We start from the raw sequence: 26,450 nt of genomic DNA on the forward strand, positions 1-26,450 counted from the left end.
TGGTTTTGTTTCGTAATGTTTATAAACGTTTGAATTAAATTGCTAAAAAGGTGAAATGTTTGGATTTGTTTCGTAACGTTTGTAAACGTTTGGGTTCAATCGCTTAAAAGGTGAAACGTTTGGATTTGTTTCGTAGCATTTGTAAACGTTTGGCTTAAATCGCTAAAAATGTGAAACGTTTGGTTTTGTTCCGCAACGTTAGTAAACGTTTTGTTTTGTTCCGTAACATTACTAAACGTTTGGATTTGTTTCGCAACTTTTGTAAATATTTAGCTTAATCGCTAAAAAGGTGACAAGTTTGGTTTTGTTTCATAACGTTCGTAAATGTTTGGCTTAAATTTCTCTAAAGGTGAAAGGCTTGGATTTGTTTCGTAATGTTCGTAAATGTTTGACTTTGTTTCGTAACGTTTGTAAATGTTTGGCTTAAATCACTGAAAAAAGTGAAACGTTTGAATTTGCTTCGTAACGTTGTAAACGTTTGGATTTTTTCGAAACGTTTGTATTTGTTTCATAACATTTGTAAACGTTTGGCTTCAATCACTAAAAAGGGGAAAAGTTTTAATTTATTTCGCAACGTTTGTGTTAACGTTCTGCTTAAATTGCTAAAAAGGTGAAACATTTGAATTTGTTTCATAACCTTTGTAACCGTTTGGCTTAAATCGCTAAAAAGGTGAAACATTTAGATTTTTTTCGTAACGTTTGTAAACGTTTTGCTTAAATAGCTAAAAAGGTGAAACTTTTGGATTTGTTTCGTAACGTTTGTAAACGTTTGGCTTAAATTACTAAAAAGGTGAAATGCTTGGATTTGTTTTGTAACGTTTGTAAACGTTTGACTTAAATTGCTAAAAAGGTGAAACACTTGGATTTGATTCGTAACGTTTGTAAATGTTTTGCTTAAATTGTTAAAAAGATGAAACGCTTGGTTTTGTTTCGCAACGTTTGTAAACGTTTGGCTTAAATCGCTAAAAATGAGAAACGATTGGTTTTGTTTCATAATGTTTGTAAACGTTTGGCTTAAATCGCTAAAATGGTGAAACGTTTGGATTTTTTTCGTATTTTTAAAAGTTTGGCTTAAATCGCTAAAAAGGTAAAACGTTTGGATTTATTTCGTAACGTTTGTAAAGGTTTGGCTTAAATCGATAAAAAGGTGAAAAGTTTGGATTTGTTTGTAACGTTTGTATACTTTTGGCTCCAATCGCTAAAAAGGTGAAACATTTGGATTTGTTTCATACGTTTGTAAATGTTTGGCTTAAGTCGCAAAAAAGATGAAATGTTTGGATTTGTTTCGTAACGTTAGTAAACGTTTGGCTTAAATTTCTAAAGAGGTGAAATGCTTGGATTTGTTTCGTAACGTTAATAAACATTTGGCTTAAATTGTTAAAAAGGTGAAACGCTTGGATTTATTTCGTAACATTTGCCTTAAATTGTTAAAAAGGTGAAATGGTTGGATTTTTTTTATTGTAAACGTTTGGCTTAAATTGCAAAAAAGTTGAAACATTTGGATTTGTTTCATAACCTTTGTAAACGTTTGGCTTAAATCGCTAAAAAGGTGAATCGTTTGGATTTGTTTGTAACGTTTGTATACGTTTGGCTTCAATCGCTAAAAAGGTGAAACATTTGGATTTGTTTCATAACGTTTGTAAACGTTTGGCATAAATTGCTAAAAAGGCGAAATGTTTGGTTTTGTTGCGTAACGTTTGTAAACGTTTGGCCTAATTCGTTAAAAATGTGAAATATTTGGATTTGTTTCGTAACGTTTGTAAACGTTCGGCTTAAATTGCTAAAAAGGTGAAACACTTTAAATTGTTTCGTAACGTTTGTAAACATTTGGCTTCAATTACTAAAAAGGTGAAACACATGGATTTGTTTCAGAACTTTTGTAAACGTTTGGCTTAAATTGATAAAAAGGTGAAACGCCTCTTCTTGCTTCGTAACATTTGTAAAGGTTTGGTTTAAATCGTAAAAATATGAAACTTTTGGATTTGTTTCATAATGTTTTATACATTTTGTTTTGTTTCGTAACGTCTGTAAACGTTTGGCTTAAATCGTTAAAAAGGTGAAATATTTGGATTTGTTTTGTAACGTTTGTAAATGTTTGGCTTCATTTGCTAAAAAGGTGAAACGCTTGGATTTATTTCGTAATGTTTGTAAAAGTTTGGCTTAAATGTCTAAAAAGGTGAAATGCTTGGTTTTTGTTTCATACGTTTATAAACGTTTGGCTTAAATTGCTAAAAATATGAAACGTTTGGATTTGTTTTGTATTTTTAAACGTTTGCCTTTGTTTTGTATTTTTAAACGTTTGGCTTAAATCGCTAAAAAGGTGAAACGTTTGGATTTGTTTCGTAACATTTGTAAATGTTTTGCTTAATTTGCTAAAAAGGTGAACCGCTTGCATTTTTTTCGTAAAGTTTGTAAAAGTTTGGCTTAAATTGCTAAAAAGGTGAAATGTTTGGTTTTTGTTTTGTAGCGTTTGTAAATGTTTGGCTTCAATAGCTAAAAAGGTGAAACGTTTGGATTTGTTTCATAACGTTTGTAAACGTTTGGCTTAAATTACTAAAAAGGTGAAATGCTTGGATTTGTTTTGCAACGTTTGTAAACGTTTGACTTAAATTGCTAAAAAGGTGAAACACTTGGATTTGATTCATAACGCTTGTAAATGTTTTGCTTAAATTGCTAAAAAGATGAAACGCTTCGTTTTGTTTCGCAACGTTTGTAAACGTTTGGCTTAAATGGCTAAAAATGACAAACGATTGGTTTTGTTTCATAATGTTTGTAAACGTTTGGCTTAAATGGCTAAAAATGACAAACGATTGGTTTTGTTTCATAATGTTTGTAAACGTTTGGCTTAAATCGCTAAAATGGTGAAACGTTTGGATTTGTTTCGTATTTTTAAACGTTTGGCTTAAATCGCTAAAAAGGTAAAACGTTTGGATTTGTTTCATAATGTTTGTAAAGATTTGGCTTAAATCGATAAAATGGTGAAAAGTTTGGATTTGTTTCGTAACATTTGTAAACGTTTGGCTTAAATCGCCAAAAAGGTGAAATGGTTGGACTTGTTTCGTAACATTTGTAAACCTTTGGCTTAAATCGCTAAATAGGTGAAACACTTGGATTTGTTTCCTAACGTTTGTAAACGCTTGGCTTAAATTGCTAAAAAGGTGAAACGCTTGGATTTGTTTCGTAACGTTTGTAAACGTTTGGCTTCAATCGCTAAAAAGGTGAAACATTTGTATTTGTTTCGTAACGTTTGTAAACGTTTGGCATAAATCGCTAAAAAGGAGAAATGTTTGGTTTTGTTTCGTAACGTTTGTAAACGTTTGGCTTAAATCGTTAAAAATGTGAAATATTTGGATTTGTTTCGTAACGTTTGTAAACTTTCGGCTTAAATTGCTAAAAAGGTGAAACGCTTGGAATTGTTTCGTAACGTTTGTAAACATTTGGCTTCAATTACTAAAAAGGTGAAATGCATGGATTTGTTTCAGAACTTTTGTAACGTTTGGCTTAAATTGCTAAAAAGAAGAAACGATTGGCTTAAATTGATAAAAAGGTGAAACTTCTCGTCTTGTTTCGTAACATTTGTAAAGGTTTGGTTTAAATCGTAAAAATATGAAACGTTTGGATTTGTTTCGTAACGTTTTATACATTTTGTTTTGTTTCGTAACGTCTGTAAACGTTTGGCTTAAATAGCTAAAAAGGTGAAATGTTTGGATTTGTTTTGGAACGTTTGTAAATGCTTGGCTTCATTTGCTAAAAAGGTTAAACGCTTGGATTTATTTCTTAATGTTTGTAAAAGTTTGGCTTAAATTGCTAAAAAGGTGAAATGCTTGGTTTTTGTTTCATAACGTTTGTAAACGTTTGGCTTAAATTGCTAAAAATATAAAACGTTTGAATTTATTTTGTATTTTTAAACGTTTGCCTTTGTTTCGTATTTTTAAATGTTTGGCTTAAATCGCTAAAAAGGTAAAACGTTTGGATTTGATTCGTAACGTTTGTAAATGTTTTGCTTAATTTGCTAAAAAGGTGAACCGCTTGGATTTTTTTTCGTAACGTTTGTAAAAGTTTGGCTTAAATTGCTAAAAAGGTGAAATGTTTGGTTTTTGTTTTGTAATGTTTGTAAACGTTTGGCTTCAATAGCTAAAACAGTGTAACGTTTGGATTTGTTTCGTAACGTTTGTAAACGTTTGGCATAAATCGCAAAAACGGGGAAACATTTGGATTTGTTTAGTAACGTTTTAAACGTTTGGCTTCAATTGCTAAAAAGGCGAAACATTTGGATTTGTTTCATAACGTTTGTAAGCGTTTGGCTTATATTTCTAAAAAGGCGAAACATTTGGATTTGTTTCGTAACCTTTGTAAACGTTTGGCTTAAATTGCGAATAAGGTGAAAAGTTTGGATTTGTTTCGTAACGTTTATAAGTGTTTGGTTTAAATTGCTAAAAATGCAAAACGTTTGGATTTGTTTCGTAATGTTTGTAAACGTTTGGCTTAAATCGCTAAAATGGTGAAATATTTGGATTTGTTTCGTGACATTTGTAAACGTTTGGTTTAAATCGCTAAAAACTTGAAACGTTTGGATTTGATTCGTAACGTTTGAAAATGGTTGGCTTAAATCGCTAAAAAGGTGATATGCTTGGATATGTTTCGTAACGTTTGTAAACGTTTGTCTTAAATTGTTAAAAAGGTGAAATAGTTGGATTTGTTTTATTGTAAACGTTTGGCTTAAATTACTAAAAAGTTGATACATTTGGATTTGTTTCATAACCTTTCTAAACGTTTGGCTTAAATCGCTAAAAAGGTGAAACATTTGAATTTGTTTCGTAATGTTTGTAAACGTTTGTCTTAAATCGCCAAAAAGGTGAAACATTTGGATTTTTTTGTAACGTTTGAATACGTTTGACTTCAATCGCTAAAAAGGTGAAACGTTTGGATTTGTTTTATAACGTTTGTAAACGTTTGGCATAAATCGCTAAAAAGGCGAAATGTTTGGTTTTTTTTTCGTAACGTTTGTAAACGTTCGGCTTAAATCGTTAAAAATATGAAATGTTTGGATTTGTTTCGTAATGTTTATAAACGTTAGGCTTAAATTGCTAAAAAGGTGAAACGCTTGGAACTGTTTCGTAATGTTTGTAAACATTTGGCTTAAATTACTATAAAGGTGAAACGCTTGGATTTGTTTTAAAACGTTTGTAAACGTTAAAAGGAGAAACGCTTGGCTTAAATTGCTAAAAAGGAGAAATGCTTGGCTTAAATTGCTAAAAAGGTGAAACGCTTGGTCTTGTTTCGTAACATTTGTAAAGGTTTAGTTTAAATCGTAAAAATGTGAAACGTTTGGATTTGTTTCGTAAAATTTTATACATTTGGTTTTGTTTCGTAACGTTTGCCTTAAATCGCTAAAAAGGTGAAACGTTTGAATTTGTTTTCTAACGTTTGTATACATTTGGCTTAAATTGATAAAAAGGCGAAACGTTTGGATTTGTTTCGTAACGTATGTAAACATTTTGCTTAAATCGCTAAAAAGGTGTAACGTTTGTATTTGTTTCGTAACGTTTGTAAACGTTTGGCTTAAATTGCTAAAAAGGTTCAACGTTTGGATTTGTTTTGTAACGTTTGTAAACGTTTGGCTTAAATCGCTAAAAAGGTGAAAAGTTTGGCTTAAATTGCTAAAAAGGTGAATTATTTCGTATTTTTCGAAACGTTGATAAACGTTCGGCTGAAATTGCTAAAAGGGTGAAACTTTTGGATTTTTTTCGTACGTTTGTAAACGTTTGGCTTAAATCGCTAAAAAGGTGAAACGCTTGGATTTGTTTCGTAACATTTGTAAACGTTTGGCTTAAATTTCTAAAAATTTGAAACGTTTGGATTTGTTTTGTAACGTTTGTAAACGTTTGGCTTCAATAGCTAAAAAGGTGAAACATTTGGCTTCAATAGCTAAAAAGGTGAATCGTTTGGTTTTGTTTCGTAAAGTTTGTAAACATTTGGCTTATTTCGCTAAAAAGGTGAAACGTTTGGATTTGTTTCATAACGTTTGTAAACTTTTGACTTAAATCTCTAAACACGTGAAACATTTTGATTTGTTTCGTAACGTTTGTAAATGTTGGGCTTGAATTGCTAAAAAGGTTAAACGCTTGGATTTTCTTTGTAACCTTCGTAAACGTTTCACTTAAATTGCTAAAAAGTTGAAACGCTTGGATTTGTTTCGCAACGTTTGTAAACGTTACGCTGCAATTGCTAAAAAGGTGAAAAATTTGGATTTGTTTCGTAATCTTTGTAAAGGTTTGGCTTAAATAGCTAAAAAGGTGAAACGTTTGAATTTGTTTCATACATTTACAAATGTTTGTCTTAAATCGCTAAAAAGGGGATACGTTTGGTTTTGTTTCGTAACATTTATAAACGTTTCGATTGTTTCGTAACGTTTTATACATTTGGTTTTGTTTCGTATCGTTTGTAAACATTTGGCTTAAATCGCTAAAAAGGTGAAACGTTTGGTTTTGTTTCGTAATGTTTGTAAACGTTTGAATTAAATTGCTAAAAAGGTGAAATATTTGGATTTGTTTCGTAACGTTTGTAAACGTTTGGGTTCAATTGCTTAAAAGGTGAAACGTTTGGATTTGTTTCATAGTATTTGTAGACGTTTGGCTAAAATCGCTAAAAATGTGAAACGTTTGGTTTTGTTCCGCAACGTTAGTAAACGTTTGGTTTTGTTCCGTAATGTTAGTAAACGTTTGGATTTGTTTCGTAACTTTTGTAAACATTTAGCTTAATCGCTAAAAAGGTGACAAGTTTGGTTTTGTTTCATAACGTTCGTAAATGTTTGGCTTAAATTTCTATAAAGGTGAAAGGCTTGGATTTGTTTCGTAATGTTCGTAAATGTTTGACTTTGTTTCGTAACGTTTGTAAATGTTTGGCTTAAATCGCTAAAAAGGTGAAACGTTTGAATTTTCTTCGTAACGTTGTAAACGTTTGGATTTTTTTCGAAACGTTTGTATTTGTTTCATAACATTTATAAACGTTTGCCTTCAATCACAAACAGGGGAAACGTTTGGATTTTTTTCGTAACGTTTGTAAACGTTTGGCATAAATCGCAAAAAAGGGGAAGGGTTTGGATTTGTTTCGTAACATTTTAAACGTTTGGCTTAATTCGATAAAAAGGCGAAACATTTGGATTTGTTTCGTAACCTTTGTAAACGTTTGGCTAAAATCTCTAAAAAGGTGAATCGTTTGGATTTGTTTTGTAAAGTTTGTAAACGTTTGGCTTATTTCGCTAAAAAGGTGAAATGTTTGGATTTGTTTCGTAACGTTTGCAAACGTTAGGGTTTAATCGCAAAAAAGGTTAAACATTTGGATTTGTTTCGAGACGTTTGTAAACTTTTGACTTAAATCTCTAAAAACGTGAAACATTTTGATTTGTTTCGTAACGTTTGTAAATGTTGGGCTTAAATTGCTAAAAAGGTTAAACGCTTGGAGTTTCTTTGTAACCTTCGTAAACGTTTAACTTAAATTGCTAAAAAGTTGAAACGCTTGGATTTGTTTCGTAACATTTCTAAACGTTACGCTGCAATTGCTAAAAAGGTGAAAAAATTGGATTTGTTTCGTAATCTTTGTAAAGGTTTGGCTTGAATAGCTAAAAAGGTGAAACGTTTGAATTTGTTTCATACATTTACAAACGTTTGTCTTAAATCGCTAAAAAGGGGATACGTTTGGTTTCATTTCGTAACATTTGTAAACGTTTCGATTGTTTCGTAACGTTTTAGACATTTGGTTTTGTTTCGTATCGTTTGTAAACATTTGGCTTAAATCGCTAAAAAGGTGAAACGTTTGGTTTTGTTTCGTAATTTTTGTAAATGTTTGAATTAAATTGCTAAAAAGGTGAAATGTTTGGATTTGTTTCGTAACGTTTGTAAACGTTTGGGTTCAATCGCTTAAAAGGGGAAACGTTTGGATTTGTTTCGTAGCATTTGTAAACGTTTGGCTTAAATCGCTAAAAATGTGAAACGTTTGGTTTTGTTCCGCAACGTTAGTAAACGTTTGGTTTTGTTCCGTAACGTTAGTAAATATTTAGATTTGTTTCGTAACTTTTGTAAACATTTAGCTTAATCGCTAAAAAGGTGACAAGTTTGGTTTTGTTTCGTAACGTTCGTAAATGTTTGGCTTAAATTTCTATAAAGGTGAAAGGCTTGGATTTGTTTCGTAATGTTCGTAAACGTTTGACTTTGTTTCGTAACGTTTGTAAATGTTTGGCTTAAATCGCTAAAAAGGTGAAACGTTTGAATTTGCTTCGTAACGTTGTAAACGTTTGGATTTTTTTTGAAACGTTTGTATTTGTTTCATAACATTTGTAAACGTTTGGCTTCAATCACTAACAGGGGAAACGTTTGGATTTATTTAGTAACGTTTGTAAACGTTTGGCATAAATCGCAAAAAAGGGGAAACGTTTGGATTTGTTTCGTAACGTTTTAAACGTGTGGCTTAAATCGCTAAAAAGGCGAAACATTTGGATTTGTTTCATAACGTTTGTAAACGTTTGGCTTAAATTTCTAAAAAGGAGAAATATTTGGATTTGTTTCATATCCATTGTAAACGTTTGGCTAAAATCTCTAAAAAGGTGAATCGTTTGGTTTTGTTTTGTAAAGTTTGTAAGCGTTTGGCTTATTTCGCTAAAAAGGTGACACGTTTGGATTTGTTTCGTAACGTTTGCTAACGTTTGGGTTCAATCGCAAAAAAGGTTAAACATTTGGATTTGTTTCGAAACGTTAGTAAACTTTTGACTTATATCTCTAAAAACGTGAAACATTTTGATTTGTTTCGTAACGTTTGTAAATGTTGGGCTTGAATTGCTAAAAAGGTTAAACGCTTGGATTTTCTTTGTAACCTTCGTAAACGTTTCACTTAAATTGCTAAAAAGTTGAAACGCTTGGATTTGTTTCGCAACGTTTGTAAACGTTACGCTGCAATTGCTAAAAAGGTGAAAAATTTGGATTTGTTTCGTAATCTTTGTAAAGGTTTGGCTTAAATAGCTAAAAAGGTGAAACGTTTGAATTTGTTTCATACATTTACAAATGTTTGTCTTAAATCGCTAAAAAGGGGATACGTTTGGTTTTGTTTCGTAACATTTATAAACGTTTCGATTGTTTCGTAACGTTTTATACATTTGGTTTTGTTTCGTATCGTTTGTAAACATTTGGCTTAAATCGCTAAAAAGGTGAAACGTTTGGTTTTGTTTCGTAATGTTTGTAAACGTTTGAATTAAATTGCTAAAAAGGTGAAATATTTGGATTTGTTTCGTAACGTTTGTAAACGTTTGGGTTCAATTGCTTAAAAGGTGAAACGTTTGGATTTGTTTCATAGTATTTGTAGACGTTTGGCTAAAATCGCTAAAAATGTGAAACGTTTGGTTTTGTTCCGCAACGTTAGTAAACGTTTGGTTTTGTTCCGTAATGTTAGTAAACGTTTGGATTTGTTTCGTAACTTTTGTAAACATTTAGCTTAATCGCTAAAAAGGTGACAAGTTTGGTTTTGTTTCGTAACGTTCGTAAATGTTTGGCTTAAATTTCTATAAAGGTGAAAGGCTTGGATTTGTTTCGTAATGTTCGTAAACGTTTGACTTTCTTTCGTAACGTTTGTAAATGTTTGGCTTAAATAGCTAAAAAGGTGAAACGTTTGAATTTGCTTCGTAACGTTGTAAACATTTGGATTTTTTTCGAAACGTTTGTATTTGTTTCATAACATTTGTAAACATTTGGCTTCAATCACTAACAGGGGAAACGTTTAGATTTGTTTCGTAACGTTTGTAAACGTTTGGCATAAATCGCAAAAAAGGGGAAACATTTGGATTTGTTTCGTAACGTTTTAAACGTTTGGCTTAAATCGCTAAAAAGGCAAAACATTTGGATTTGTTTCATAACGTTTGTAAACGTTCGGCTTAAATTGCTAAAAAGGGGAAACATTTTGATTTGTTTCGTAACCTTTGTAAGCGTTTGGCTTAAATCGCTAAAAAGGTGAAAAGTTTGGATTTGTTTCGTAACGTTTATAAACGTTTGGTTTAAATTGCTAAAAATGCAAAATGTTTGGATTTGTTTCGTAATGTTTGTAAACGTTTGGCTTAAATCGCTAAAATGGGGAAATATTTGGATTTGTTTTGTGACATTTGTAAACGTTTGGTTTAAATCGCTAAAAAGGTGAAACGTTTGGATTTGATTCGTAACGTTTGAAAATGTTTGGCTTAATTCGCTAAAAAGGTGATATGCTTGGATATGTTTCGTAAATTTTGTAAACGTTTGTCTTAAATTGTTAAAAAGGTGAAATGGTTGGATTTGTTTTATTGTAAACGTTTGGCTTAAATTGCTAAAAAGTTAAAACATTTCGATTTGTTTCATAACCTTTGTAAACGTTTGGCTTAAATCGCTAAAAAGGTGAAATGTTTGGATTTGTTTCGTAACGTTTGTAAACGTTTGTCTAAAATCGCCAAGAAGGTGAAACATTTAGATTTTATTCGTAACGTTTGTAAACGTTTCGCTTAAATAGCTAAAAAGGTGAAACTTTTGGATTTGTTTCGTAACCTTTGTAAACGTTTGGCTTAAATTACTAAAAAGGTGAAATGCTTGGATTTGTTTCGTAACGTTTGTAAACGTTTGACTTAAATTGCTAAACAGGTGAAACACTTGGATTTGATTCATAATGTTTGTAAATGTTTTGCTTAAATTGCTAAAAAGATGAAACGCTTGTTTTTGTTTCGCAACGTTTGTAAACATTTGGCTTAAATTGCTAAAAATGATAAACGATTGGTTTTGTTTCATAATGTTTGTAAACATTTGGCTTAAATCGCTAAAATGGTGAAACGCTTGGATTTGTTTTGTATTTTTAAACGTTTTGCTTAAATCGCTAAAAAGGTAAAACGTTTGGATTGTTTCGTAATGTTTGGAAAAGTTTGGATTAAATTGATAAAAAGGTGAAAAGTTTGGATTGGTTTCGTAACGTTTGTAAACGTTTGGCTTAAATCGCAAAAAAGGTAAAATGGTTGGACTTGTTTCGTAACGTTTGTAAACCTTTGGCTTAAATCGCTAAAAAGGTGAAACGCTTGGATTTGTTTCCTAACGTTTGTAAACATTTGGCTTAAATTGCTAAAAAGGTGAAACGCTTGGATTTGTTTCGTAACGTTTGTAAACGTTTGGTTTAAATTGATAAAAAGGTTAAAAATTTGAATTTGTTTCGTAACCTTTGTAAACGTTTGGCTTAAATCGCTAAAAAGGTAAACATTTGGATTTGTTTCATACGTTTGTAAATGTTTGGCTTAAATCGCAAAAAATATGAAATGTTTGGATTTGTTTCGTGAAGTTAGTAAACGTTTGGCTTATATTTCTAAAGAGTTGAAATGCTTGGATTTGTTTCGTAACGTTAATAAATGTTTGGCTTAAATTGTTAAAAAGGTCAAACGCTTGGATTTGTTTCGTAACGTTAATAAATGTTTGGCTTAAATTGTTAAAAAGGTCAAACGCTTGGATTTGTTTCGTAACGTTTGTAAACGTTTGCCTTAAATTGTTAAAAAGGTGAAATGGTTGGATTTGTTTTATTGTAAACGTTGGGCTTAAATTGCTAAAAAGTTAAAACATTTGGATTTTTTTCATAACCTTTGTAAACGTTTGGCTTAAATCGCTAAAAAGGTGAAATATTTGGATTTGTTTCGTAACGTTTGTAAACGTTTGTCTTAAAATGGCAAAAAGGTGAAACGTTTGGAATTGTTTGTAAAGTTTGTATACGTTTGACTTCAATCGCTAAAAAGGTGAAACATTTGGATTTGTTTCGTAACGTTTGTAAACTTTTGGCATAAATCGCTAAAAAGGAGAAATGTTTGGTTTTGTTTCGTAACGTTTGTAAACGTTTTGCTTAAATCGTTAAAAATGTGAAATATTTGGATTTGTTTCGTAACGTTTGTAAACGTTCGGCTTAAATTGCTAAAAAGGTGAAACGCTTGGAATTGTTTCGTAACGTTTGTAAACATTTGGCTTCAATTACTAAAAATGTGAAACGTTTGGATTTGTTTTGTATTTTTAAACATTTGCCTTTGTTTCGCATTTTTAAACGTTTGGCTTAAATCGCTAAAAAGGTAAAACGTTTGGATTTGTTTCGTAACGTTTGTAAATGTTTGGCTTAATTTGCTAAAAAGGTGAAACGCTTGGATTTTTTTCGTAACGTTTGTAAAAGTTTGGCTTAAATTGTTAAAAATGTAAAATGCTTGGTTTTTGTTTCATAACGTTTGTATATGTTTGGCTTAAATTTCAAAAAAATTTGAAACGTTTGGATTTGTTTTGTAACGTTTGTAAACGTTTGGCTTCAATAGCTAAAAAGGTGAAACGTTTGGATTTGTTTCGTAACGTTTGTAAACGTTTTGGCATTAATCGCAAAAAAGGGGAAACGTTTGGATTTGTTTCGTAACGTTTTAAACATTTGGCTTAAATCGCTAAAAAGGCGAAAAATTTGGATTTGTTTCATAACGTTTGTAAACGTTTGGCTTAAATTGCTAAAAAGGTAAAACATTTGGATTTGTTTCGTAACCTTTGTAAACTTTTGGCTTAAATCGCTAAAAAGGTGAAAAGTTTGGATTTGTTTCATAACGTTTATAAACGTTTTGGTTTAAATTGCTAAAAATGCAAAACGTTTGGATTTGTTTCGTAATGTTTGTAAATGTTTGGCTTAAATCGCTAAAATGGGGAAATATTTGGATTTGTTTCGTGACATTTGTAAACGTTTGGTTTAAATCGCTAAAAAGGTGAAACGTTTGGATTTGATTCGTAACGTTTGAAAATGTTTGGCTTAAATTGCAAAAAGGTGATATCTTGGATATGTTTCGTAAATTTTGTAATCATTTGTCTTAAATTGTTAAAAAGGAGAAATGGTTGGATTTGTTTTACTGTAAACGTTTGGCTTAAATTGCTAAAAAGTTAAAACATTTGGATTTGTTTCATAACCTTTCTAAACGTTTAGCTTAAATCGCTAAAAAGGTGAAACGTTTGGATTTGTTTCGTAACGTTTATATACGTTTGTCTTAAATCGCCAAAAAGGTGAAACATTTGGATTTGTTTGTAACATTTGTATACGTTTGGCTTCAATCGCTAAAAAGGTGAAACGTTTGGATTTGTTTTATAACGTTTGTAAACGTTTGGCATAAATCGCTAAAAAGATGAAATGTTTGATTTTGTTTCATAACGTTTGTAAACGTTCGGCTTAAATCGTTAAAAATATGAAAAGTTTGGATTTGTTTTGTAACGTTTGTAAACGTTCGGCTTAAATTGATAAAAAGGTGAAACGCTTGGAACTGTTTCGTAACGTTTGTAAACATTTGCCTTAAATCGCTAAAAAGGTAAAACATTTGAATTTGTTTTCTAACGTTTGTAAACATTTGGCTTAAATTGCTAAAAAGACGAAACGTTTGGATTTGTTTCGTAACGTTTGTAAACATTTTGCTTAAATCGCTAAAAAGATGTAACGTTTGTATTTGTTTCGTAACATTTGTAAACGTTTGGCTTAAATTGCTAAAAAGGTTCAATGTTTGGATTTCTTTTGTAACGTTTGTAAACGTTTGGCTTAAATCGCTAAAAAGGTGAAAAGTTCGGCTTAAATTGCTAAAAAGGTGAATTGTTTTGTTTTGTTTCAAAATGTTGATAAACGTTCGGCATAAATTGCTAAAAGGGTGAAACGTTTGGATTTTTTTCGTAACGTTTGTAAACGTTTGGCTTAAATTGCTAAAAAGGTGAAACGCTTGGATTTGTTTCGTAACGTATGCAAACGTTTTGGCTTAAATTGCTAAAAAGGTGAAATTCTTGATTTTGTTTTGTAACGTTTGTACGGGTTTGGCTTAAATCGCTAAAAATGTGCAACGTTTGGATTTGTTTCGTAACGTTTTAAACGTTTGGTTTTAATTCGTAACTTTTGTAAATGTTTGGCTTAAATCGCTAAAAAGGTGAAACATTTGGATTTTTTCATACGTTGGTAAATGTTTGACTTAAATCGCAAAAAAGATGAAATGTTTGGATTTATTTCGTAACTTTAGTAAACATTTGGCTTAAATTTCTAAAGAGGTGAAATGCTTGGATTTGTTTCGTGACGTTAATAAACGTTTGGCTTATATTGTTACGAAACAAATCGAAACGTATCACCTTTTTTGCGATTGAAGCCAAACATTTACAAACATTACGAAACAAATCCAAGCGTTTCACCTTTTTAGCGATATAAGTCGAACGTTTACAAACGATACGAAACAAATCCATGCATTTCACCTTTTTAGCAATATAAGCCAAACATTTACAAACGTTACGAAGCAAATCCAAACGTTTAACCTTTTTAGCGATTTAAGTCAAACGTTTACAAATGTTACGAAACAAATCTAAATGTTTCCGCATTTTAACAATTTAAACCAAACATTTAAAACGTTAAGAAACATATTCAAGCATTTCCCCTTTTCAGTGATTTAAGCGACACATTTACAAACGATACGAAACAAATTCAAACGTTTCACCTTTTTAGCGATTGAAGCCAAATCTTTACAAACGTTATGAAACAAATCTAAACGTTTAAAACATTACGAAACAAATCCAAACGTTTCACATTTTTATCGATTTAAGTCAAACGTTTACAAACAGTACGAAACAAAACCAATCGTTTACCAACTTTACGAAAAAAATCCAAACGTTTCACCTTTTTAGCAGTTCAAGCCAAACGTTTAAAAACGTTACGAAACAAATCCAAACGTTTCCCCTTTTTATCGATATAAGCCGAACGTTTACAAACGTTACGAAACCAATACAAATGTTTCACCTTTTTAGCGATTTAAGCAAAATGTTTACAAACGCTACGAAACAAATCAAATCGTTTCACCTTTTTAGCAATTTAAACTAAACGTTTACAAACATTATGAAACAAAACCAAATCTTTCACCTTTTTTGCGATTTAAAACAAACATTTACAAACGTTACAAAACAAATCCAAACGTTTCACCTTTTTAGCGATTTAAAGCCAAACGTTTACAAACGTTACTAAAGAAATCCAAGCTTTTCACCTCTTTAGCGATTTAAGTCAAACGTTTATAAAAGCTACGAAACAAATCTAAGCGTTTCACCTTTTTAGCTATTTAAGCCAAACGTTTACAAACGTTACAAAACAAATCCAACTGTTTCACCGTTTTAGCGATTTAAGCCAAACGTTTACAAACATTACGAAACAAATCCAAACATTTAAACCGTTACGAAACAAATCAAAACGTTTCACATTTTTAACGATTTAAGCCAAACGTTTACAAAAATTACGAAACAAATCCAAACGTTTCATATTTTTAGCAATTTAAGCGAAACGTTTACAAACGTTACGGAACAAATCCAAACATTTCACCTTTTTAGCTATTCAAACCAAACGTTTACAAACTTTACAAAAAAAATCCAAACATTTCTCCATTTTAGCAATTTAAGCCAAACGTTTATAAACGATGCGAAACAAAACCAATCGTTTACAAACTTTACGAAACAAATTGAAACCTTTACAAACGTTACGAAACAAATCCAGACGTTTCCCCATTTTACCGATTTAAGCCAAACGTTTACAAACGCTACGAAACGAATCAAAACGTTTCACCTTTTTTGCGATTGAAGCCAAACGTTTACAAACATTACGAAACAAATCCAAACGTTTCACCTTTTTAGCGATTTAAAACAAACGTTTACAAACGTTACAAAACAAATCCAAGCATTTCACCTTTTTAGCAATATATGCCAAACGTTTACAAACGTTACGAAACAAATCCAAATGTTTCACCTTTATAGCGATTTAAGTCAAACGTTTACAAATGTTACGAAACAAATCCAACGCATTTTAACTATTTAAGCCAAATGTTTAAAACGTTACGAAACATATTCATATGTTTCACCTTTCCAGCGACTTAAGCCAAACGTTTGCAAACGATACAAAACAAATCCAAACGTTTCCCCTTTTTAGCGATTGAAGCCAAATGTTTACAAACGTTACGAAAAAAATCTAAACGTTTAAAACATTACGAAACAAATCCAAATGTTTCCCATTTTTAGCAATTTAAGCCAAACGTTTACAAACATTACAAAACAAAACCAATCGTTTATAAACTTTACGAAACAAATCCAAACGTTTCACCTTTTTAGTAATTCAAGTCATACGTTTACAAACGTTGCGAAACAATTCCAAACGTTTCCCCTTTTTATCGATATAAACGAACGTTTACAAACGTTACGAAACAAAACCAATTGTTTCACCTTTTTAGCTATTTAAGCCAAACGTTAGCAAAGGTTAGAAAACAAAACCAAAGATTTCACCTTTTTAGCGATTTAAGCCGAACGTTTACAAACGTTACGAAATAAATACAAATGTTTCACCTTTTTAGCGATTTAAGCCAATTATTTACAAACGCTACGAAACAAATCCAATCGTTTCTCCTATTTAGCAATTTAAAATAAACATTTACAAAAGTTACGAAAAAAACCAAATGTTTCACCTTTTTAGCGATTTAAAACTAACGTTTACAAACGTTACAAAAAAAATCCAAACGTTTCACCTTTTAAACGATTTAAAGCCAAACGTTTACAAACGTTACGAAACAACTCCAAACATTTCACCTTTTTAATGATTTATGCCAAATGTTTACAAACGTTACGAAACAAATCCAAACGTTTCACCTTTTTAGCGATTTATGCCAAACGTTTACAAACGTTACGAAACAAATCCAAACGTTTCCCCTTTTTAGCAATTTAAGCCAAAAGTTTACAAACGTTACGAAACAAAACCAAACATATCACCTTTTTAGCGATTTATGCCAAACGTTTACAAACATTACGAAACAAATACAAACGTTTCCCCATATTAGCGATATAAGCCAAACGTTTACAAATGTTACGAAACAAATCCAAACATTTCACCTTTTTAGCGATTTTAGCCAAACGGTTACAAACATTATGAAACAAATCCAAAATTTTCCACTTTTTAGAGATTTCAGCCGAATGTTTACAAACGTTTCAAAACAAATCAAAATGTTTCCCCTTTTAAAATAATTTAAGCCAAACGTTTACCAAAGTTACGAAACAAAACCAAACGTTTAAAACGTCACGAAACAAATACAAACGTTTCACATTTTTAGCAATTTAAGCCAAATGTTTACAAACGTTACGGAACAAAACAAAACGTTTCACATTTTTAATGATTTAAGCCAAATGTTTACAAACGTTACGAAACAAATCTAAACGTTTAAAACATTACGAAACAAATCCAAACGTTTCACATTTTTAGCGAATATAAGCCAAACGTTTACAAACTTTACGAAACAAAACCAATTGTTTACAAACTTTACGAAACAAATCCAAACGTTTCACCTTTTTAGCAATATAAGCCAAACGTTTACAAATGTTACGAAACAAATACAAATGTTTCCCCTTTTTGTCGATTTAAGCCGAACGTTTACAAATGTTACGAAACAAAACCAAATGTTTCACCTTTTTAGATATTTAAGCCAAACGTTAGCAAACGTTACAAAACAAAACCAAAGATTTCACCTTTTTAGCAATTTAAGCCGAACGTTTACAAACGTTACGAAACAAATATAAATGTTTCACCTTTTTAGCGATTTAAACTAAACGTTTACAAACGTTACGAAACAAAACCAAATGTTTCACCTTTTTAGCGATTTAAAACAAACGTTTACAAAACAAATCCAAACGTTTCACCTTTTAAGGGATTTAAAGCCAAATGTTTACAAATGATACGAAACAAATCCAAACGTTTCACCTTTTTAGCAATTTAAATCCAAACGTTTCACCTTTTAAGCGATTTATGCCAAACGTTTACAAACGTTACGAAACAAATCCCAACGTTTCACCTTTTTAGTGCTTTAAGCCAAACTTTTACAAATTTTTAGTGATTGAAGCCAAGCGTTTACAAACGTTATGAAATAAATCCAAACGTTTCCCCTTTTTAGCTATTTAAGCCAAACGTTTACAAACGTTACGAAACAAATCCAAACATTTCACCTTTTTAGCGATTTAAGCCAAACATTTACAAACATTACAAAACAAATACAAACATTTCCCCATATTAGCGATATAAGCCAATCGTTTACAAATGTTACGAAACAAATCCAAAGGTTTCACCTTTTAGCGATTTTAGCAAAACGGTTACAAACGTTATGAAACAAATCCAAAATTTTCCTCTTTTTAGAGATTTCAGCCAAAGGTTTACAAACGTTACGAAACAAATCCAAACGTTTAAAACGTTACGAAACAAATCCAAACGTTTAAAACGTTACGAAACAAATCCAAACGTTTACAAAAATTATGAAACAAAACCAAACGTTTAAAACGTTACGAAACAAATCCAAACGTTTCACATTTTTAGCAATTGAAGCCAAATATTTACAAATGTTACGGAACAAAACAAACGTTTCATATTTTTAGTGATTTAAGCTAAATGTTTACAAACGTTACGGAACAAAACAAACGTTTCACATTTTTAGTGATTTAAGCCAAATGTTTACAAACGTTACGAAAAAAATCCAAGTGTTTCACCTCTTTAGCGATTTATGCCAAACGTTAATGAAAGTTATGAAACAAATCTAAGCGTTTCCCCTTTTTAGCAATTTAAGCCAAACGTTTACAAAAGCTATGAAACAAATCCAAACGTTTCACCTTTTTTGCGATTTAAGCAAAACGTTTACAGACGTTACGAAACAAATCCAAACATTTAAAACGTTGCGAAATAAATCCAAACGTTTAACATTTTCAGAGATTTAAGCCAAACGTTTACAAACATTACGAAACAAATCCAAACGTTTAAAAACGTTACGAAACAACTCCAAACATTTCACCTTTTAGCGATTCAAGCCAAACGTTCATAATCGTTACGAAAAAAATCCAAACGTTTCTCCATTTTAGAAATTTAAGCCAAACGTTTATAAACGTTGCGAAACAAAACCAAACATTTACAAACGTCACGAAACAAATCGAAACGTTTACAAACGTTACGAAACAAATCCAAACGTTTCCCCATTTTAGCGATTTAAGCCAAACGTTTACAAACGCTACGAAACAAATCCAAATGTTTCACCTTTTTTGCTATTGAAGCCAAACGTTTACAAACATTACGAAACAAATTGAAACATTTGACCTTTTTAGCGATATAAGCCGAACGTTTACAAACATTAAGAAACAAATCCAAGCGTTTCACCTTTTTAGCAATATATGCCAAACGTTTACAAACGTTACGAAACAAATCCAAACGTTTCACCTTTTTAGTGATTTAAGTCAAACGTTTACAAACGTTACGAAACAAATCCAAATGTTTCCACATTTTAATGATTTAAGCCAAACGTTTAAGACGTTACGAAACATATTCAAACGTTTCACCTTTTCAGCGATTTCAGCCAAATGTTTACAAACGATACGAAAAAAGTCCAAACGTTTCACCTTTTTAGCGATTGAACCCAAATGTTTACAAACTTTACGAAACAAATCTAAACGTTTAAAACATTAAGAAACAAATCCAAACGTTTCCCATTTTTAGCGATTTAAGCCAAACGTTTACAAACATTACGAAATAAAACCAATCTTTTACAAACTTTACGAAACAAATCCAAACGTTTCCCCTTTTTAGCAATTCAAGCCAAACGTTTATAATCGTTACGAAACAAATCCAATCGTTTCCCCTTTTTATCGATTTAAACCGAACATTTACAAACGTTACGAAACAAAACTAATTGTTTTACCTTTTTAGCTATTTAAGCCAAACGTTAGCAAACGTTACAAAACAAAACCAAAGATTTCACCTTTTTAGTGATTTAAGCCGAACGTTTAAAAACGTTACGAAAAAAATACAAATGTTTCACCTTTTTAGCGATTAAAGCCAAATGTTTACAAACGCTACGAAACAAATCCAATCGTTTCACCTTTTTAGCAATTTAAACTAAACGTTTACAAACGTTACGAAACAAAACCAAATGTTTCACCTTTTTAGAGATTTAAAACAAACGTTTACAAATGTTACCAAATAAATCCAAACGTTTCACCGTTTAAGCGATTTAAAATCAAACGTTTACAAACGTTACGAAACAAATCCAAACGTTTCACCTTTTTAGCAATTTAAATCCAAACGTTTCACCTTTTTAGCGATTTATGCCAAACGCTTACAAACGTTACGAAACAAATCCAAACGTTTTACCATTTAAGTGATTTAAGCCAAACCTTTACAAATTTTTAGTGATTGAAGCCAAACGTTTACAAACGTTACGAAATAAATCCAAACATTTCCCTTTTTAGCAATTTAAGCCAAACGTTTACAAACGTTACGAAACAAATCCAAACATTTCACCTTTTTAGCGATTTATGCCAAACGTTTACAAATATTCCGAAACAAATACAAACGTTTCCTCATATTAGCGATATAAGCCAAACGTTTACAAATATTACGAAACAAATCCAAACGTTTCACCTTTTTAGCGATTTGAGCCAAATGGTTACAAACGTTATGAAACAAATCCAAAATTTTCCTCTTTTTAGAGATTTCAGCCAAATGTTTACAAACGTTACGAAACAAATCCAAATGTTTCCCCTTTTTAATGATTTAAGCCAAACGTTTACAAAAGTTACGAAACAAAACCAAACATTTGAAACGTTACGAAACAAATCCAAACGTTTCACATTTTTAGCGATTTAAGCCAAATGTTACAAACGTTACGGAACAAAACAAAACGTTTCACATTTTTAATGATTTCAGCCAAATGTCTACAAACGTTATGAAAAAAATCCAAGTGTTTCACCTCTTTAGCGATTTATTCTAAACGTTTTCCCATTTAAATGGTTTAAGCCAAATGTTTTGTAATTAAACCAAACGTTTCAACTTTTTAGCGATTTAAGCAAACGTTTGCAAACATTAAGGAACAAAAACAAACGTTTCACCTTTTTAACGATTTATGCCAAACGTTTAAAACGTTAAGAAACAAATCCAAGCTTTTTACCTTTTTAGCAATTTAAGCCAAACGTTTACAAACGTTACGAAACAAATCCAAACGTTTCACCTTTTAGCAATTTAAGATAAACGTTTACAAACGTTACGAAACAAATCCAAGTGTTTCACCTTTTAAGCGATTGAAGCAAAATGATTACAAACGATAAGAAACAAAACCAAACTTTTAAAACGTTATGAAACAAATCCAAACGTTTCACATATTTTAGCAATTTAAGCAAAATGTTTACAAACGTAACGAAACAAAGCCAAACATTTACATAAGTTACGAAATAAATCCAAGCGTTTCACCTTTTTAGCAATTTAAGCCAAATGTTTAGAAAAGTTACGAAACAAATCCAAACGTTTCCCCATTTCAGCGATTTAAGCCAAACGTTTAAAACGTTACGAAAAGAATCCAAACGTTTTCCCTTTTTAGCAATTTAAGCCAAACGTTTACAAACGTTACGAAACAAATCCAAACGTTTCCCCTTTTTAGCAATTTAAGCCAAACGTTTACAAACATTACGAAACATATCCAAACGTTTGACCTTTTTAGCATTTTAAGCCAAACGTTACGAAACAAATCCAAGCGTTTCACCTTTTTAGCAATCTAAGCCAAACGTTTACAAACATTACGAAACAAATGCAAATGTTTCACCTTTTTTGCGATTGAAGCCAAACGTTTACAAACGTTATGAAACAAAGCCAAACGTTTATAAACATTATGAAACAAATCCAAGCGTTTCACCTTTTTAGCAATTTAAACCAAACGTTTACAAACGTTGCGAAACAAATCCAACCGTTTCACCTTTTTAGCGATTTAAGCCAAACGTATACAAACGTTACGAAACAAATTCAAAAATTTAAACCGTTACGAAATAAATCCAAACGTTTCACATTTTTAGCGATTTAAGCCAAACGTTAACAAACATTACGATACAAATCCAAACGTTTCCCATTTTTAGTAATTTAAGCCAAACGTTTACAAACGTTACGAAACAAATCAAAACATTTTACCTTTTTAGCTATTCAAACCAAACGTTTACAAATATTACGAAAAAAATCCAAACGTTTCCCTATTTTAGCAATATAAGCCAAACGTTTATAAACGTTGCAAAACAAAACCAAACGTTTACAAACGTTACGAAAGAAATTGAAACGTTTCATCATTATTGCGATTGAAGCCAAACATTTACAAAATTACGATACAAATCCAAGCCTTTCCCCTTTTTATCGATATAAGCCGAACGTTTACAAACATTACGTTTCACATTTTTAATGATTTAAGCCAAATGTTTACAAACGTTACGAAACAAATCTAAACGTTTAAAACATTACGAAACAAATCCAAACGTTTCACATTTTTAGCGATTTTAGCCAAACGTTTACAAACATTACGAAACAAAACCAATCGTTTACAAAGTTTACGAAACAAATCCAAACGTTTCACCTTTTTAGCAATATAAGCCAAACGTTTACAAATGTTACGAAACAAATACAAATGTTTCCCCTTTTTGTCGATTTAAGCCGAACGTTTACAAACGTTACGAAACAAAACCAAATGTTTCACCTTTTTAGCTATTTAAGCCAAACATTAGCAAACGTTACAAAACAAAACCAAAGATTTCACCTTTTTAGCAATTTAAGCCGAACGTTTACAAACGTTACGAAACAAATATAAATTTTTCACCTTTTTAGCGATTTAAACTAAACGTTTACAAACGTTACGAAACAAAACCAAATGTTTCACCTTTTTAGCGATTTAAAAAAAACGTTTACAAAATAAATCCAAACGTTTCACCTTTTAAGCAATTTAAAGCCAAATGTTTACAAATGATACGAAACAAATCCAAACGTTTCACCTTTTTAGCGATTTATGCCAAACGTTTACAAACGTTACGAAACAAATCCCAACGTTTCACCTTTTTAGTGCTTTAAGCCAAACTTTTACAAATTTTTAGTGATTGAAGCCAAGCGTTTACAAACGTTACGAAATAAATGTTGGGTTTTTTCGGTTCATAACGCAGCGGAATTTCAAAAATTTATCTAAAAACCCAAACCAAGATCCATGTAATTTGAATTAACAGAATAAGTACTTCCTTGTATGTTGAATTCAACATAAATGTAGGAAGGAAGGAGGTGGTTCACTTTGGTGATACCTGGCCTCGGATCAGAAACGCCTGCAAAAGAACGCGTCCTCTACGAGTATCCACACGAACAGACCTTAGCCAAAACTAGTGCTTGTGTGCTAGCACTATTGCTTCACAAGCAATTTCGAATTTTAGTGATTTAGTGAATAATGAATTTCGTAATTCTCAAACCAATTGCTTAATGTGTATTTATAGTGATACAATAACACTAGGGTTTGAGACAAATTCGAATTTCAAAAACTCCTTAATATATATTAATTGCTTATTATCTTTAAAAATAATAAATTAAGGAAAACACTTATTCTTAATTTCGAATTAATATATATTTATTAATATATATATATATATATATATTGCGAATTATATATATATATAATAATTAATCACTTAATCACATTGGGCTTGTACAACCCATAACTGTTTTGGGTCTATTCTTAATTTGTGACCCTGTAGGTTCATATAACGTTGGCAGTAGGCCCGAAATCCCTATTTCAGCCCACAAGTCATAAGTGGCCTCTAGCAAGACATTATGACTATCCAAGTTAAATGAATATCGACAATCCGATTTAACCATTTACAATAATATTTTAATCCCTTTGTCACTCGATATCCAGATTGAATATAAGGCATAGTCCTGTCATCCTTATAATATTCAATCATTAGTTTCTTGACTTTAAGTAGACTGAAAATGATAACTCTGTCATGACCCAATTTCATGGATCGCGACCGGCGCTAGAGTATGGGTATGGTTGTACCAAAACCCGTAGCAAGCCTTGCGGAAAACAACCAATCATATAAACCTGCAGAAAATCCAATGCTCGGGGGAAACCGAGACTCCAACTTAAACAACAGTTTATATAATAATATTTTCATTAATTAATAACTAACCAGAGTTAAATAATTTAATATGCCAAAGCATATAATAAGCAAGCCAGACCCAATCCGACAACAACTATAATAGTAGAGACTTCTAATTTACTACTGCGGTCTAAGAATAAAAATTAGTTTGACAATTTATTAAAATGAAATAAACCTCCGAGGAATAAAGAATCGGAGATCAGCAAACTCGCTCAAAATAATAAACCTGGAAAATGGGGAAAACAACGGGGTCAGATATACTGAGATGAGTTCGCAATACTATTTACATTTATTAAGTTTAAAAACCCTTAAATCAAAATCTTTTTATACTAATATAATATATGATTATGGAATAACAGTATTGAAATGATCCCAGCGTAAGTATGACATAGCATACTGAAAAACCCAAAGTGGACGGGAACAAATCCTCGTCAAATTACCAGCGTAAGCAAGACCATAGTCTGCCGATCCCAAAGTATATACCGGTGCACACAGTCTCAATACAAGCCTATCGAGTAGCTCGTTTCAATCCAGATCCATAATCACTTAAAACAGTTCAAAAACATTTATAATACTAAAATAAGATGCGGTACTTAATAAAGCGGTAAATAGCACTACAAACTCACTGCTTGCTAATCCACGTGAAAAACCTGGCAAGCGACAAAACCTGATTTGACTCCGAAGCACCAGTAGTCGACGAGTCTAAGACAGGATAAAACCAATATTAAAATCAACCCCTAATTCTAGAGAGTACTAGACACCACACAGGACTAGCACAAACCAAGTCAAACACAAGCATAGCCAAAAACAGAATGGACAGTTTATTACACAATGACCCGAGTCAAAATATGAAACCACATCGAGTAACACAATATATAAGTCAAGTCTATTGAGTTCTCGCTTTAAAATCTGTTCCGGAAAATATTACTTAAATAATAATTAAATAATAATTAAAATCAATTCCTCAAATAGTGGGTTAGCCGAGTTACCAATAACTACCAAGCTACCTCACATGTCGGGTTACCCAAGTGTAACCCGACCCAAAATATTTTATCAAAATATGAATCAGAGTTTATAATTCTCAAGATAATACTTTTTGATAAAATAATAATCAAATATAAAATCGGAACTCAATAACTTGAAACAAAAATAACCCATAGTTACCGACAAATTCTTAACAAAAACAAAAGTCAAAAAAAAATTTTAAAGCTAAAATATAATTTAGCCAGTTTGCCACACCAAGCCATAATTCTCAAAAAGATAATTACCCGAGTAATTATCCGAATAAAAGATTATAATATACTCCAAAATATAATAATTAAAATAATTTAAATTATAATCGATGCTAACATTATTTTCAGATTTGAATAACGTTATTAAATAATAATTTCAAATTGAAACGATATTTGAAAATCCGGTTTAAATCTATATTTAACCAAATAAATAATCTTTAATTAATTTAAATTAAACACAAACCAATTAAGATTAGGAAACAAAGGACCATTTCAATTGAAAAGGAGACAAGAATACTGCTGCCACTTTATTAAAATCTCATAACTATATATAAAGCAAAAGAATAAAACCAAATTAACAAACAATTAATACAGAAACCCACAACCCAACACCATTTGAACAATTATCAAAATTTCCCGCCCATATAATTTAATCACAAATAGGACAGCAAAACAAACAACCCAAAATTGAAGAAATCAACAAGAATTTAGTTTAAATGAAAAACCAAAGTTGACAGTAATCTCAGCAATTCTTTATTCTCACAATCAACTAAACCAATTCTGTTAACAGTATACATTTGGTAATTAATAGAAGAAAAAAAAGTAGATGAACGGCCATAAGATTGCTCATGCAGACATTTGGTACATCCACAATTAAACTCAAACCCAGGCAACATGACCATAAATGGAGGAAGAACTCCAAGTGACAGGAGTAATACTCAGTTCCTTAATCATCCTCAAGCACAACAACATTGTTTAATTTGCATCTCAAAGATATATGAAAGATCAATCAAGAACAACAAACATGGCAACCAACATACTACGGCAGTAACCGGGACAAAGGATTCAACCAACTCAAATCGAAACGTACGAGCCAAATCTTAAAACAATGAATCAAGTAATGATTTGAGATCAGATTACACTCTCAAAAACAACAAGAATAATATTTCTAAAAGAGCCAAAACTATCGACGGAAAGTAACAAAGCAAAACAGTTACAATAACACTCAAAAACGATACCACGACGGCGGCTCAAACGGAGAGATTAACGTACCGTAATAATATTTCGAAGTGTAGAATCGAAGAGGACTGAATTAAATACGACATCAAACAAATGGATCTCGATTAGGTGCTAAAACAAAAGAGAACAAACTAAGAAACGAGACGTGACGATTAACAAAACTAAACAAAAACAGAACAAGAGAAAAGCT

The 26,450-nt window shown here is 31.3% G+C and overlaps 1 protein-coding gene across 1 annotated transcript in view; it reads right to left on the bottom strand.

The window, feature by feature from the left end:
- The window catches only part of LOC126668423 (uncharacterized), a 35,150-nt gene extending 9,157 nt beyond the window's left edge, over positions 1–25,993 (bottom strand). Inside the window, exon 1 of the mRNA XM_050361626.1 lies at positions 25,907–25,993. Within this exon, the coding sequence (XP_050217583.1) occupies positions 25,907–25,993 (87 nt within the window). The remainder of the gene's footprint in view (positions 1–25,906) is intronic.
- Between the last annotated feature and the right edge of the window lie 457 nt (positions 25,994–26,450).

Source organism: Mercurialis annua, linkage group LG2 (genome assembly GCF_937616625.2).
Source record: "Mercurialis annua linkage group LG2, ddMerAnnu1.2, whole genome shotgun sequence".
Classification (NCBI taxonomy): Eukaryota; Viridiplantae; Streptophyta; class Magnoliopsida; order Malpighiales; family Euphorbiaceae; genus Mercurialis; species Mercurialis annua.